Source organism: Rana temporaria, chromosome 12, assembly GCF_905171775.1.
Source record: "Rana temporaria chromosome 12, aRanTem1.1, whole genome shotgun sequence".
Classification (NCBI taxonomy): Eukaryota; Metazoa; Chordata; class Amphibia; order Anura; family Ranidae; genus Rana; species Rana temporaria.
Window position 1 is genome coordinate 42,814,213 of NC_053500.1, and position 14,587 is coordinate 42,828,799.

Below are 14,587 nucleotides of genomic sequence, written 5' to 3' on the forward strand. Positions count from 1 at the left end.
ACGCGTTTCAGGGGCAAAACATACTTCCCCTTCATCAGGTTGGTAAGCAGATCTGCACTAATTTACTGCTTAGAACAGTTTCGGGAGGGCAGGTTAAGCCATTGTTCATGAATGCAGCAAAGCCTTGGATAGTTGTGAAGCCAGCGAATCAGCATAACAGCCAGGCAGCAACAACAACAAGATTATCAGCCTTTCAAGACTGGTTTACTTTAAGAGACAAATGCAGACAACACATTATTTTGTGTGTTTGCTTAGGAGAACAGCATATTGATACATTGGCCGTATTCCCAGATCCCGAAATGGGGACAAATAGATAACAGGTTATATTTACAGATCTCAACAGCTCTGCCATTACAAGCAATAGAAATGTTTGTGCTTCAGTATTTTAGTTTTAGTATTCTACTTTTACAGATATATGATGCATACGGTGTGCTCTATATTTAAAGTGAGAATTAGAAATGTAAATGTCAAGGCGCCTTTGGTGTACAGTTTAAAGTACATGTAAATTGTCTTTTTACCTTCAGCAACTAATCGCGTGAGCTTTTTTTTCCCCAACCTGTGCTGAAACATAAAAGAATCTGAAATACTATAAGCAACAAATTTTTCAACGTAAAATGCTTTACGCTTCAAGTATTTTTAAGTATATTTTATAAAAGCAAAGGCTTTATAAACTTAAAACATTTAGTACATTTATTATTCCTTATTTTAATCTTCATGTTGTCTTTTTTAATAATGAGAGAAGATAATTATCAGCAAAAAATTGGTGAATGCCGTCAATCTGATTTCACCACTAAAACAAAGCAAGGAATGTTATTGATTGCTGTGGAAAACCGCTCCACATTTACTCTAATTTGCATACAGTACAGTTGTGCTCATAAGTTTACATACCCTGGCAGAATTTATGATTTCTTGGCCATATATGGCATTAAATGGCTTTAGCTAAACTCTAACCATGAGTGAAAGAAATGTTTTTGTGTCATCATTCATATTCTCTAAAAAATTGCCAAGAAATCATAAATTCTGCCAGGGTATGTAAACTTATGAGCATAACTGTATATAAGTTCAAATAGAAAGAAGTGGAAAAAAAAATACTATAGGTGAAGGAACTGATGAAATATCAGATTTCAGTGACTGAATGTTACAGCAGAATTACAAACGATTGAGGATTCTGGATTTCATAAGGGCTTATCCAGTAAAAAAGTGCAAAGTGCAGTGGCAATGTACATAGTAACCCGACTTAGTCAAACAGATCTATATTTTTACTGATTTTACTGCAATAAATTGAGATCTGTGTGCTGCTATGGGTTAAAAAGGTCTGCATTTTAAAACACAAAGGTGAACAAGACTTTAAAATATTAAAGTCAGTGGGTCAGCATGTCAACAAGGCTGCTAATAGCTTCACTGGGAAAGGTCAACGATGACGGCCTTATTTCTCTCACAACAGGACTCCTTACAGTCCAAATATAAAAAAAAAATGCTAGACCAATTTACACTATATTACCAAAAGTATTATATAAAGTACCATTCTTCCAGAAGCGCATTTGTGAGGTCAGGCACTGATGTGGACAAGAATGCCTGGCTCGCAGTCACCTCTAATTCATCGCAAAGGTGTTCTCTCAGGTTGAGGTCAGGACTCTGGGCAGGCCAGTCAAGTTCCTCCACCCCAAACTCACTCATTTATGTCTTTATGGACCTTGCTTTGTGCACTGGTCAAAATCATTTGGTGGGGGGGGGGGGGTATGGTGTGGGTTTGATTTCAGGGGTTGGGCTTGGCCCCTTAGTTCCAGTGAAGGGAACTCTTAAGACATTTTGGATAATTTCATGCGCCTAACTTTTTGGGAACAGTTTGGGAATGGCCCCTTCCTGTTCCAACATGACTGTGCATCAGTCGACAAACAAGGTTCTTCTGCTTCTGGAAGAATGGTCAAACATTCCCATAGACACACTCCTAAACCTTGTGGACGGCCTTCCCAGAACAGCTGAAGCTATAGCTGCAAAGGGTGCGGCCAACTCAATATCGAACCCCAAGACTGGGCTGCCATTAAAATTCATGTGTGTGTAAAGGCAGGCGTCCCAATACTTTTGTAAATAATAATACTGGAAAAAAAACAAAAACATTTACAGTATGTGTAAAGCCAAAAGCCATTTTTTTTTTGTTTCAATGGGTAAATCTGTTATTGTGACAACCCCCCTAAAAAGAGAATATCCCTTCACTTTGGAGAGATCTCCTCTTACTTCCTTTCTGTGTTGTGTCTACTACAAAAAGTGAATGGAAATCTGCCCAATAGACAGTAAACTTATCATGAGAGAAATGCAGAGAATGGCTATCCAGACCTTCTTAGCCTTGTTTCATGGTTGTCATGCTGGTCTTCTGGCTTTATTATGTTCTGAGTCACTGAACAGTAATGAGTATGCAGGTCATGAAATTCAAGGAAAATAACGTATGTGCATACTTCTGGGTAAGTGGGTCATTATCACAACCAGGCCCCTCTATGAATGGTTTCCTTTAGGCCGGATTTAGAATATTGCGAATTAAATGCGCGATCCCCGCATCCAATACGCAATAGCAGGAGAATGTGAATGGCTCGCTATGGAGCCGGTTCACATATATCCGATGCGGCTCCGGTGCAAATTTGCACAGGAGCCCTGTGCATCTTTTGGTCCGTTTTAGGTCCAAATTCAGCCAAAATTCGGGCTGAGACTGGACCTGAAACGGTGATCCAGAACGCACTGGACCCCTGCTGGGAGCCGCTTCGGCATTAGGAGTGAATGGAGCCTGAAAGTGCCTATGAAGCCAAAACCTTTTTTTAGTTTTGAATAGTGTGGAATGTTTGTGTCCCTAATGGGGAGATTTTCCTTTCCTTGAAAGGCAGGAAGGGGTTAAAAACCAACTAAATTTGGGGAAATCCATTCTAAGCCAGTTGCCACCAGAACAAGGGTTCCCATTGGAAGATTCCCCTCATGTCCTGTTTCTATAAACTTCTTAACTTCCCATCAATCTCTGTCATGGTAAGTCTGGTCACCATGACAAATGGGAAAGTATGATTTCACATAAAATAACCAACAGTGATACAAACAATTTTGGCTTTAGACTTCTTGTATGGTACATTGCACTTTTTTGCACCGTGATACCGAACAGGTCCAATGATCATTGGAGTCTACTAATGACCCCAAACATGACATTGACCCTTCACTATAAACGCCAACATATGCTTGATTGTCGTGTATGAAGTCATTGTTGCTATCCCAGCTAAATAAATCAGAAACTTGCAAGGCAAAGTAAATGAATTACAAACACTGATGCTTTTACGGATTGAAATAGATCTCATTATTGTGCTTATATTAAAACAGTCAGATCAGTGACTGATTGTTATGTTTACAATGGGCCACTGCCCTTTACAGGCTGTGTTCTGACGTTTTAAAGATAAACTATATTGAGGAAGAATGGTCATTGTTGACCCCTTCGTCTTAAAAATACTAGTTCATTTTCTGTAATGCTAATCTTCAGTCATTTCTAAGATACAAATTATGAACAAGTGTAGGGATTTAGAGTTCTGACCTCACTCATATGCCGCACACACGCTCGGAATTTAAGCGAACAGATTTTGTTGTTGGAAAATTTGAGAACCAGCTCACAAATTTTTGTTGTTGGAAATTCCAGCAGCAAATGTCCGATGGGGCCTACACACGCTCGGAAATTTCCGACAACAAATGATCGATGGGAGCTTGTTGTCGGAAATTCCGACCGTGTGTAGGCCCCATCGGACATTTGCTCCTGGAGTTTCCAACAACAAAAATTTGAGAGCTGGTTCTCAAATTTTCCGACAACAAAATCCGTTTGCTTACATTTCGAGCGTGTGCAGACAATTCCAATGCACAAAATTCCACACATGCTCTGAATTAAGTATGAGACGGAAGCGCTCGGTCTGGTAAAACTAGCGTTCGTAATGGAGATAGCACATTCATCCCGCTGTAACGGACTGAAAAGCACAAGGAGGAAAAGCGCAAATTGTCTCTCACCAAACTTCTACTAAACACAACTGGTATTGAACTTCCTTTTAATAGTGCCGTCGTACGTGTTGTACGTGACCGCGTTCTTGGTGATCGGAATTTCCGACAACATTTTTGTGACCGTGTGTATGCAAGACAAGTTTGAGCCAACATCCGTCTGGAAAAAAAACACAGTTTTGTTGTCGGAATGTCCAATCTACTGTACACGGCATTAGCGTTATGCTTTGCATGCATGATCCTCGTCAGTGTCTCATGGTACTGAAGCCAGAGACACTCTGATATCTAGCATTATCAGAAAATGTGGTGGCAGCCTCCATATTTGTTTAGGTGCAGGTTTACTTTAAAGGTCCCCTCAAACCAGGAAGTCTTCCATAAAAAACGCCTTCCACATCCTTACAACTAATCCCCTAATTATGTTTTAAAAACTTAACCAAATGCCATAAATACTTACCCGACTCACCGTGACATGTTGGGTCCAGAGTCTCTTTTCCATACAGCATAGTAGGAAGGTTCTTCTTTAGGTGTCCTCATTGGTACTTGGGTGACATGGGCACTTCCCATAGGCTACTCAGTGGCAGGGATTTCAAGGGCTCCAGAAGACTGAAGCAGTGTGATGACATCCCAAGGATTGGAAGGGACAAGGCCAGTTGGTGTGGCCCAGACTGCCAAACTTGATTACCAGTCTCCAATAGCAGAAGATGGACTGTGGAGGGACACGTGACAGTGAAGTCAGATAAGTAAAAAAAATTCTAGAATGAATGTTAAAGAAAAAAAGTTGTTTGGAAGGCTGGACGTTTTTTAAAAGTAGATGATAGGAATTGGTGGGAGGAATTGGGTTGGGCTTTATTTTATTTTTACATGGAGATGGACTTCAAATAACCCTAATAAAAACGATACAGCTTCCATTGTACCTTCTAAAGCCTTTTCTCATCTTCAGCTTTCATTATATAATTCTACTGCTCCATTTATAATGTTCTTCTCCTTAAACTGCTACTACAAAATTCATACAATGCAAGCCTCGAAACACAAAGGCATTTTCATCAGCTAAAGGCCTCCAACGATGTCCCAAAAGCTTGATTTATAACGTTTTTTTTTAAAAAATTAGCCATTAAAAGGAAGACATGGTTTTTGCTGTTTTAAGCACTGTAAAATATTTGACAGAATGCATGCCATTCTGGCTAACATGTTACATCACTAATGGTTAAGCTACTCATCAAACCCTCAGCTTGAACTTGCAAATCCCTAACTGAGGCTAGCCATAAACGGACTAGTCAAGGGCAGTCACTAGAAATTATGGGGCCCCGTACAGCTTGCCTGAACACCCCCCCCCCACTTGACTACCCCACCTTATTGCGTCCACCCAGTAATCCAGCCACAGATCTCAGTCTTGCAGTCCCAGTATGACAAGGTTTGGATCAGGAGAGGTAGAAGCAGCACGAGTAGTAGTGCAATGATAGGGGAATTGATAGAGTAACAGATAGTTGAGTTTATTAGTCTGCTGCTTCTCCTTTCACTGTCCAGTACCAGGTTGGGGGCGTGACAAGACCCATGACTGTTACTGAACAGCAGAATGTGAAAAATAGGATTTTTTTACTCACCGTAAAATCCTTTTCTCTGTCGTCCATGGATGGACACAGCTCCTTAAATCTTGACAAGTGGGTTAATTTCCTGTTCATAGGAGAGGATCTCCTATGAACAGGAACATAACCCAAATGTCAAGATTTAAGGAGCTGTGTCCGTCCATGGACGAAAAGAGAACATGGATTTTCTGCCCTGACAGACATGATTGTGCTGTGTGATAGGACTGTGTTAATCTCAAAACTGGATGGACAGAAAAACAAATCCGTTGACAGGTCAAACAGCTCTCTAATATGTATTCATAGGTGTGCGCAGTCTATTGCATTAGGGTGTGCACCCCAAAGCTCAATCACACATGATTGGATATGTATGTCTACATATATAGGGCCCTGGCACATTGATCTCCCCGCTGCCACACAGAGCATTAATGCTAATGCGCACTAGGTGATTAGGGTGTGTCCAGGCACATCGCGCACACCTATGTATGTATTTCATCTATGTATTTAGCAGTTGACTTGCAGTTCAGCTTTAAAACACTTGCTGAATTAAGCAGTCTTCAGAATAATGCAATATATTGTCACTTACCAGTCCTGAGATGTGGTGGCTGCCTTTGTTTTTTTTTCTCTTTATTTTCACCTGATGACCCTGCCAGTAACACACTTCCTGTTCTAGACTAACAACAATTTCACACTGAGACAGTTTTCAGGCGTTTTAGTGCTAGAAATAGCGCGTTTAAAGCGCCTGAAAACTGCCTCCCATTCTCTGCAATGGGTGCTTTCACACCCGGGTGGTGCGCTTGCGGGACGTTTGGAAAAGTCCTGCAAGCAGCATCTTTTGGGTGGGTTGGGAGCACTGTATACAGAGTTCCCAAAACACCTCTGCCCATTGCAATTAATGGGCAGCACTTCCGAAGTGCCTGAAAAGCACTTTGGAAGTGCCGCAACACAAGAGATTTTAACCTTTTTTTTGCTGTTAAAAGCTCCCCGCTAGCGGTAAAGTCCCGCTAAAACAAGCAGCGCTTTACCACAAACACGGCCGTGGCCCCAGTGCGAAAGGGGTTTTAATGTACTGATCTATGAGAGCAGTGCCGTCACCCTAGATTGCTCGATCTTGATTTTAGATTACAGAACACCTCCTGCTTGTCTTATCTCTATTCCATAGAGGGTGTGCATTCTGCAGTTCACATAGGTGACCTGGGCATTTGCAGACACAGTGGTCTGGCTGGATCAACAGATTCTTTTTGCACTTGTCAAACCTTTATAATATATATATATATATTTAATGGTATGTTTGACACACAGAAAGGGTGCTAATAAGAGAAGTTCCTAATTGGGGTCTACATACTCTTTAAAGGCAAATTTCACGATAGATGTAAAAACCTTTTTAATCCAGTAATTCATAAATTAAAACAACATTAAGCTTATTTTTTTCAAAGACATAGTACCTGAAATTCACTTGATATCAGCCTCCTGTAATTCAATATGCAGCGGTATACAGACTGGGAAAAGGAGGACCAGCACTCTGAATCAATCAAAGCACTACTGCCTACAGAGATCATGCATAAATAAGGAGAGAGCAGCTTGATCCAGGCTGTAAAGCCTTATTGAAGTGTAGTCTTCCAGAGTCCAGGATGTGCTGGATCGGCTCTACAAATATTTTACATTCCACTTCAGAAGAGATCAGGCTTCACAATCCAATCTCAGGTGCTGGCACAGCTTGTCTGCACCGAAGCTATCAATTGTACTAACAACAGGAATGCCGCACACCAAGATGCAAAATAATGCCAACAGGAACACATTCTTTTCTGACATGTTTTGTACTAGGCACAGCGCTTTCTCAAAGAATCTAAGAAAACGCTATGCCTAGGACCAAACATGTCAGCATAAAACCACAGAACCTGTTCCTGCTGGCTATTTAACCAGTTAGCAACCGCCCTATAGACGAAATACGTCTACAAGGCGGTTGCTTAACTCTGGGAGGGCGTCAATGTACTTCCTCCCAGAATCGCGCTCCCGCGCGCCCTGTGGGGCGCGCACACGGGAATCTCCGTGACCGCTGGGTCCTCCGGACCCGGCTGATCACGGTAAATCGCCGCTGATAGCGGCGGTTTACCATGTGATCGCTCCGTCCAATGACGGAGCGATCACTAGTAAACAAACCGGCGTCATGTGATGACGCCGGTTCCTCCCTCTCCTCTCTGTACCGAACGGTACAGTGTGAGAGAGGAGAGGGGAGAGAGCGCATGCAGCAGCAGCTGCTGCGGGCTGGATCTGTGACACATGCAGTCACAGATCCAGCCAGCCATCCATCCCTCCCTGTGCAATACTCTGCAATGCCCCAGCAATACTCTGCAATGCCCCAGCAATACTCTGCAAGCCCCAGCAATACTCTGCAATGCCCCAGCAATACTCTGCAATGCCCCAGCAATACTCTGCAATGCCCCAGCAATACTCTGCAATGCCCCAGCAATACTCGGCAATACACTGCAATGCCCCGTCAATACTCTGCAATGCCCCAGCAATACTCTGCAATGCCCCGGCAATACTCTGCAATGCCCCAGCAATACTCTGCAATGCCCCAGCAATACTCTGCAATGCCCCAGCAATACTCTGCAATACCCCAAAATACTCTGCTGCAATACCCCAAAATACTCTGCTGCAATACCCCAAAATACCCCACAATACTCCGCAATACCCCACAATACTCCGCAATACCCCACAATACTCCGCAATACCCCACAATACCCTGCAACGTTGCCTATGGGGATTCTTAGGTAGCGAAGTTTGGCGCCATTCCACGAGCGTGTGAAATTTTGAAGGGTGACATGTTGGGTATCTATTTACTCGGCGTAACTTCATCTTCCACATTTATGCAAAAGAATGAAGAAAAAATACAAAATTTACTAAATTTTATAACAGAAACAAAGAAAAATTCTTTTTTTTTTACAGAATTTTCAGTATTTTTTCTCTTATAGCGCAAAAAAAAAAAAAAAACCCAACGGTGATTAAATACCACCAAAAGAAAGCTCTATTTGTGTGGAAAAAAATGACGAAAATTTAATTTGGGTACAATGTTGTATGACTGAGTAATTGTCATTCAAATTGTGAGAACACCGAAAGCTGAAAATTGGTCTGGTTATTAAGGGGGTTTACGTGCCCAGTGGTCAAGTGGTTAATGGAAGAAGAATATTATTCTGCATCTTGGTGTGCGGCATTCCTGCTTCTGGTACATTTCAAGGCTTTACAAAGATACAAATTATTTGACAGGCAAAATAGTTCACCTGTGAATTTAGATGTATGCCTGAAGTTCAGATTTAACATATACAGTATGTACTTGTTTTCAGACATATGTAGAACAGATACTTTTCAAATATTTCACCTTTATCAGACAAAAGACATTCCTATTTGTGGCCAGCATAATACATGCTCTTACTTAGCTTATAAGTGTGCTACTTTCTACACACACTTAAGTCCTAAGACTAGCTTAATCTTGACCTGCTAAATCCTACAACTATTAAATAAAAGAAACATGTAAGCATTAAAACCCCTAACCTTCCATGTCTCCACAGTTATATATAGAAGTCGTTTCCTTTCAAAGCGACAGTCTGCAATTTGATAAAGAACTTAGACTTCTCAGCAAGGTAAAGAATTAAAGTACAGCTCTACCATTTTGGAAAATGTAACACTAAAGGCAGGATAGGAAAAAAAAAAATCTACTTTTTAAGTAGTGCTTATTAGCCGTCATGTTCCCTTAAACTTATGTAGAATCTTAAAGTATCCACTAGAGTTGAAGGTCACACTGAATGTTGTGTAGGTAAGCCAACTGCAATAAGTGTAGATACCGGATATTCTTCCACCGTGGCTATTGACAAAATGATATAGTTCTCATTTGATTCAGTGGATACTTCCAGAACCTTTACAAGCATATAAAAAATGTAATAAGCATTGTTTATAAAGTTGATGGATGTACTGCCATAGAATATCAAATTTGCCAGGAAAGTGGAGACACCCTTTAAGTTTCTCTTGCCGTCACTTGTAGGTTCGTGATTGTAAAAGGTTTCAAGTCCCTGTAGAGCTGAATGTCTTTGTTAGGATGGCGGCTTTCGAGTGGAAAGGTGCTTGATCTTTTATTTTCTGATGAGTTCAGATGCCAACTGACAGTCTGGGTCACTCAGAGGGTCATAGGCTGGGTTTAGCTTGACACCAGTTTTCCGTTCGACGCACCAGCATTTTCCACGCTGTCCGTCCAGAGCTGGATGGCACTGTAAGAAGTGGATGAAAGGCATATAAATGGAAATGGCAGTGTAAATATCCTTGAAAGACATGACTGTTGCCAATGTTACTATTATAGTCACTGCTATATAAAATGGTTCACTTGGGGGCCAATTTACAAACAAAACCTGAAGAAAAAAAAAACACAATGGTAGTCTAGCCCAGCCATTTTCTACCAGGCTGTCCTGGTGTGCCTCCTAGGTTCTTCAGGGGTGCCTTGGCAAAATGTCTAAAAATTACCCCAAATTGCCTAAATATTGTCAACAAGCCAGTGGGTGAGTGAGTGAGTGAGAAACTTATATAGCGCAACACATGCGAACTGAATCGCCTCTGGGCGCTTGGTATCCATTCCCTGGGCCCTCAGAAGAGATGGGTCTTGATCTTTCTCCTGAAGACCAGGTGGTTTACCTCCAATCGGATGGTGGTTGGTAGAGCATTCCATAGTCTGGGTCCTTGGACCGCAAATCTTCGTTCTCCTTTGGACTTGTATCTGGCTTTGAATATCTGGAGTAGATTTTGGTTAGTGGATCGCAGAACGCGATTGGGGTTGTGAGCTTTTAGATTGGTGGATCAAGCTTGCCATTTTTGTTACAAAAGGCCACAGGTTTTTATTGCGCAGCATTACAACCTTGGGCACCATGTGGGACAGCATCCTAGCAAGCAATTAAGTCATTGGTTGGTAAGGAGAACCTCTGCACAACATCCTCCCTTGTCCCTTTCTGCTAGCACTGGGGATACATTAACTTTACATTAAGTGAGGGAAACTGGAGGCGAAGAAAAACGCTGGAATATTTTTGTGTATTTTCTTTGTAAGAATAAATCACCTCTAATATTGGGTGCCCTAAATGCATGGATGATGCTGTAATGTGTAAAACTGTTAGTTCCATGTTTTTCTTATTTTGAATGGGGTACCTCAAAGTTGTATAAAATTGTAAAGGGCGACACAACTGAAAAAGGGTTGAGGAACACTGGTCTAGCCTATGCTGTCTCAAGGCATTAATACATTTTATTCTCAGAGCAAATGTGGTTTCTTACCCTTCTCTAAACTACTCTGTGCTGGCAGAGCTGAGTAGTAGCTACACCCCTCAGCACTAACTTCCTTGCTCAGACTCGTAAAAAAGGGGAGGGGTGTGTCTTACCAGCTCTGTGATAATTAGAGTGTAACAGTGCCTGCAGAATTGCACAGTCATTCTAAAGTGGAACTAAACCCTCCTATCACTTACAGCCAAGGAAGAAGCCATTCTGTTTGATCTGCGGTCGCCATGGTGCTGAACATTTGGTCAGTTATGACACTGGTCATTTGGTTTCTTGGCAGTTCAGTTGACAACACTAGCAACTGACAGTTTGCATCCAAAGCATGGGTTTGGATGTAGCCATTGTGGGAAACAGTTAAATAGGTGGGCTTAATTCTGCATGCTTTTTAGATCCACGGGGGACACATTTCACATCAAACTTTGTTTTGTAGAAGTCTGTGCAGTGGGTGTTGAGCAGTAATGTTAAAGAGTTCATCCCTCCCCCATCCACTGCTATCCAATCACACTGGATGAAGGATATGGGATCTTTTCTTGGCTTAGACTGCACACAGCATCAGCTATGCAAGGGAAGAGAGTGTTAGGACCTGGGCTTGAACCTGGGACCTCTGGTGTGTCTGGTGGTGACTCTGCTTGCTGAGCCACCTGGAATGCTGGACAGCTCCTTGGACAGTTCCTTGGATAGTTCCTTGAATGATCTTGTCTTGAATCTTGTTTGCCTTGAACCGTAAACCCTTTGCTCCTCCCATGAACTTTCTATAAAAGCCATGTCCCTGCACTTCCTGGTTGCCAGAATATTGTGCCTTCACCAGCCAATATCTTGCTCCTGTCTCTCTTGCGGCCGACCGTATCTTTGCTACCATTCGCTACCGACATTTGGCTCGTCCCCGACTACGCTTCTGCTGAATCCCAACCTGCAACTATTTGTTACCGACTTTTGGCTCATTCCCCGACTATGCTTCTGCTTGATCCCTAACTGTTAAATCTGCTTCCGGCCCTCGGCTTGCTCACCTCCTGGTGGGGCTATCCTGAGGACCGCGACCTGGCACTAACACGCAGCAAAGCCCATCTCCACCATCAGGAGCTCTGGTGAATACCGGTTAATGCTTAGACCCCGCACCTCAGATGAACCGTGTCATCAGCCAGGGTGACTTGTGTGAATATCTGCTCTGCTGCTATAGCTACTGGCCTCTGAACCTGACTCCAGATCGTGACAGAGAGTGTGGAGTAAAATTGTTGGCTTGTGTTGTGAATGATCCATGATCATTCACAAAAACACAAACCCACAACAACACAAGCCAGCTACTACACTGGGCTAAGATAGAGCAGTGTAGCTACTGATGTGTGTTACTGAGAGTTTGTGTTTTTGTAAATGATTGTGTTCATCTCCAGAAGCCATTATTCACAACACAAGCTGACAGATTCTACTCTACTTTACCCTAAAATAGCTGGTAACGAGTGTGTGGGCAGGTTTTGGCTTAGTTTTGGCCTTCAGGAGAAAGATCAAGACCCATCTCTTCTGAGGGCCCAGGGAATGGATACCAAGCGCCCAGAGGCGATTCAGTTCGCATGTGTTACGCTATACAAGTTACTCACTCACTCGTCTTTCTTTTTGGGGTTGTGTCTGGGCTCACCCTAATCACCCCTGTGTGGCGTAGATTCCCCCTGCTGCCTGGGTCCATGTCATATACCAGCCAATTTATTTTTTGAATGAGCATTTGTGAATGATTGGTACAGATCCCTCACTGTGTTCATTCATAACTGAAGCATAGTAAACGGTGTATACTAGTCTTCTGTTTGTGAATGGACAAGAAGCCGCTTAGTACAGAGCATTTCCCATTCATTCATTGTCCAGTGCAGCAGTGGAATCTCTGTCCTCAGATGGGGAAGGTGGCTTCAGTGCTAAGTGTGCATAGGAACACCCATAATTTGGGCTTCAGCCTGAAGAAGAGCTTGCAGCCAGCAATGACAGAAATAATAATGTAATTTCACTTAATAACACCTGCACAGATTTGAAAAGGATAACGTGTTATGTGCACCGGGGAACCTGGAGGATTTAACAAGCATTTTTAATTTCTGGCAATGGTTCCTCTTTAAGACATCTTCACAGTTGCCTTACAGGCAGTTGGCTTAGCCACTCAGCCTGCCACTGAGAGCCCGAGCCAGCTGCTCCCGCCCCCTCCACAGCCCAGTGCTCCAGTGAGCACTTGAGAGGCAGAGCAGAGAGCTATGATTGACAGTCACTGCTCTCTCAGATCGCACCTGAGAACTGAACGATATGTGATCATTCAGTTCTTAGGCTTAGAGCCAGCGGGGGACAGCTTGCAGCAGGCAGGTAAATATATATATTTATTTGTTTATGTTCTTACACTCCTCACTTCTAATCTCACAAAATAGAAAGTATTTAGGCTGCCTTTACAGCATGATAGGAGATTAGTGTCTCACTGTTCAACACATTACTAATATTCCAAAAAGCAAGCTGTGGCATAAGATTTATATGCATACAACAAAGCAGGGGTGGGTATATACCAAAAAAAATATATATATATATATATATATATATATATATATATATATATATATATATATATATATATATATATATATATATATATATATATATATATATATATATATATATATATATATATATATAAGCCTATAATAAGGCTTACCTATAGGTAGTGTAAATATCTCCTAAACGGCCACCATTTAGGAGATAATTACATTATATGCAGCCAGTGACATCACTGGTGCATGCGCTCTGAAGGAGCGGCCACTGGTGTCGTTCCTTCAGAGCCCTGTGCCACAAACCACTTCAACATTTGAATGTCTCATTAACCTAAGATGAGACAAAAGTGGTTAAGCGGTTCTAACACAAGGAGTTCAGACCTCTATTCCAACTTTTGGGTTCTATTGTATGTTTAGCTACTGTTTATACACTACTACTAAGCACAACAAATCACTTCTCTCCTTACCTGCTTTGGATTAAAGTATCCATCTCGGTCACAGTTTGGTATTGGGGTATTCAAAAAATCCTCCTGTGTTTTGGTCTTGAGTGATGCTAATCTCTCCAGTGCTATATTCAATGCCATGTGACAGGTACCCTAGAAAAATCAAAAATCATAATGCAACCAATTTAAATACTCCTGAAGATAAAGCTATTTAAGTTGTTGGTTGAGTGTAAATATTTTAGAACCCTCCATCTCCTTCTTATTGCTAACTGTAACCCCTTTGGGGAGATCATGCCTTACATTTATGTGCTCACCAAAACAGTACAAAGAGTCTCTCTAATGGGGGTATAAGACAGCAACAAAGCCTGGCAGAAGTCTAATGACACTTTACTTTAACGTACTAGCATAATGTATGAACAAAGCTTAAAGTTATCATGTAAATTGCCCAATCTCTCCACCGTATCCAATAAGAGAATGTAATGGCCCGGAGCAGAATGTGCAACTGGAAGGAGGGCCAGCATGACTGGGGTGGGCAGTGAGGCGGAGAAAGAGCTGGTGGTAGTGGGAGGTATTATGGCACTTACCAGGATTGGTGGGTCCCAAGTGTGGGGGTGTTGTTCAGGGAGGTAGAAGGGCGTTCTTTCCACCAGTGCTCAGTCTGAGCTGCCACAGAGGAAGGAAGGTTTTTCCCACCCCCCTTTTTTTTTGGTTTGTATCTTTTCGGGGGTCACCTTTGTAATTT

General features: G+C 42.1%; 1 protein-coding gene across 2 annotated transcripts in view; it reads right to left on the reverse strand.

The window, feature by feature from the left end:
- Positions 1-8,948: 8,948 nt before the first annotated feature.
- IGFBP4 (insulin like growth factor binding protein 4) overlaps positions 8,949-14,587 on the reverse strand; it is a 94,476-nt gene continuing 88,837 nt past the window's right edge. For both annotated transcript variants that reach the window (XM_040331689.1, XM_040331688.1), the window contains exons 3-4: positions 13,870-13,998; positions 8,949-9,850 (exon numbers count right to left, since the gene is read on the reverse strand). In XM_040331689.1, the coding sequence (XP_040187623.1) occupies positions 9,716-9,850; positions 13,870-13,998 (264 nt within the window). In that variant the 3' untranslated portion in view covers positions 8,949-9,715. The remainder of the gene's footprint in view (positions 9,851-13,869; positions 13,999-14,587) is intronic.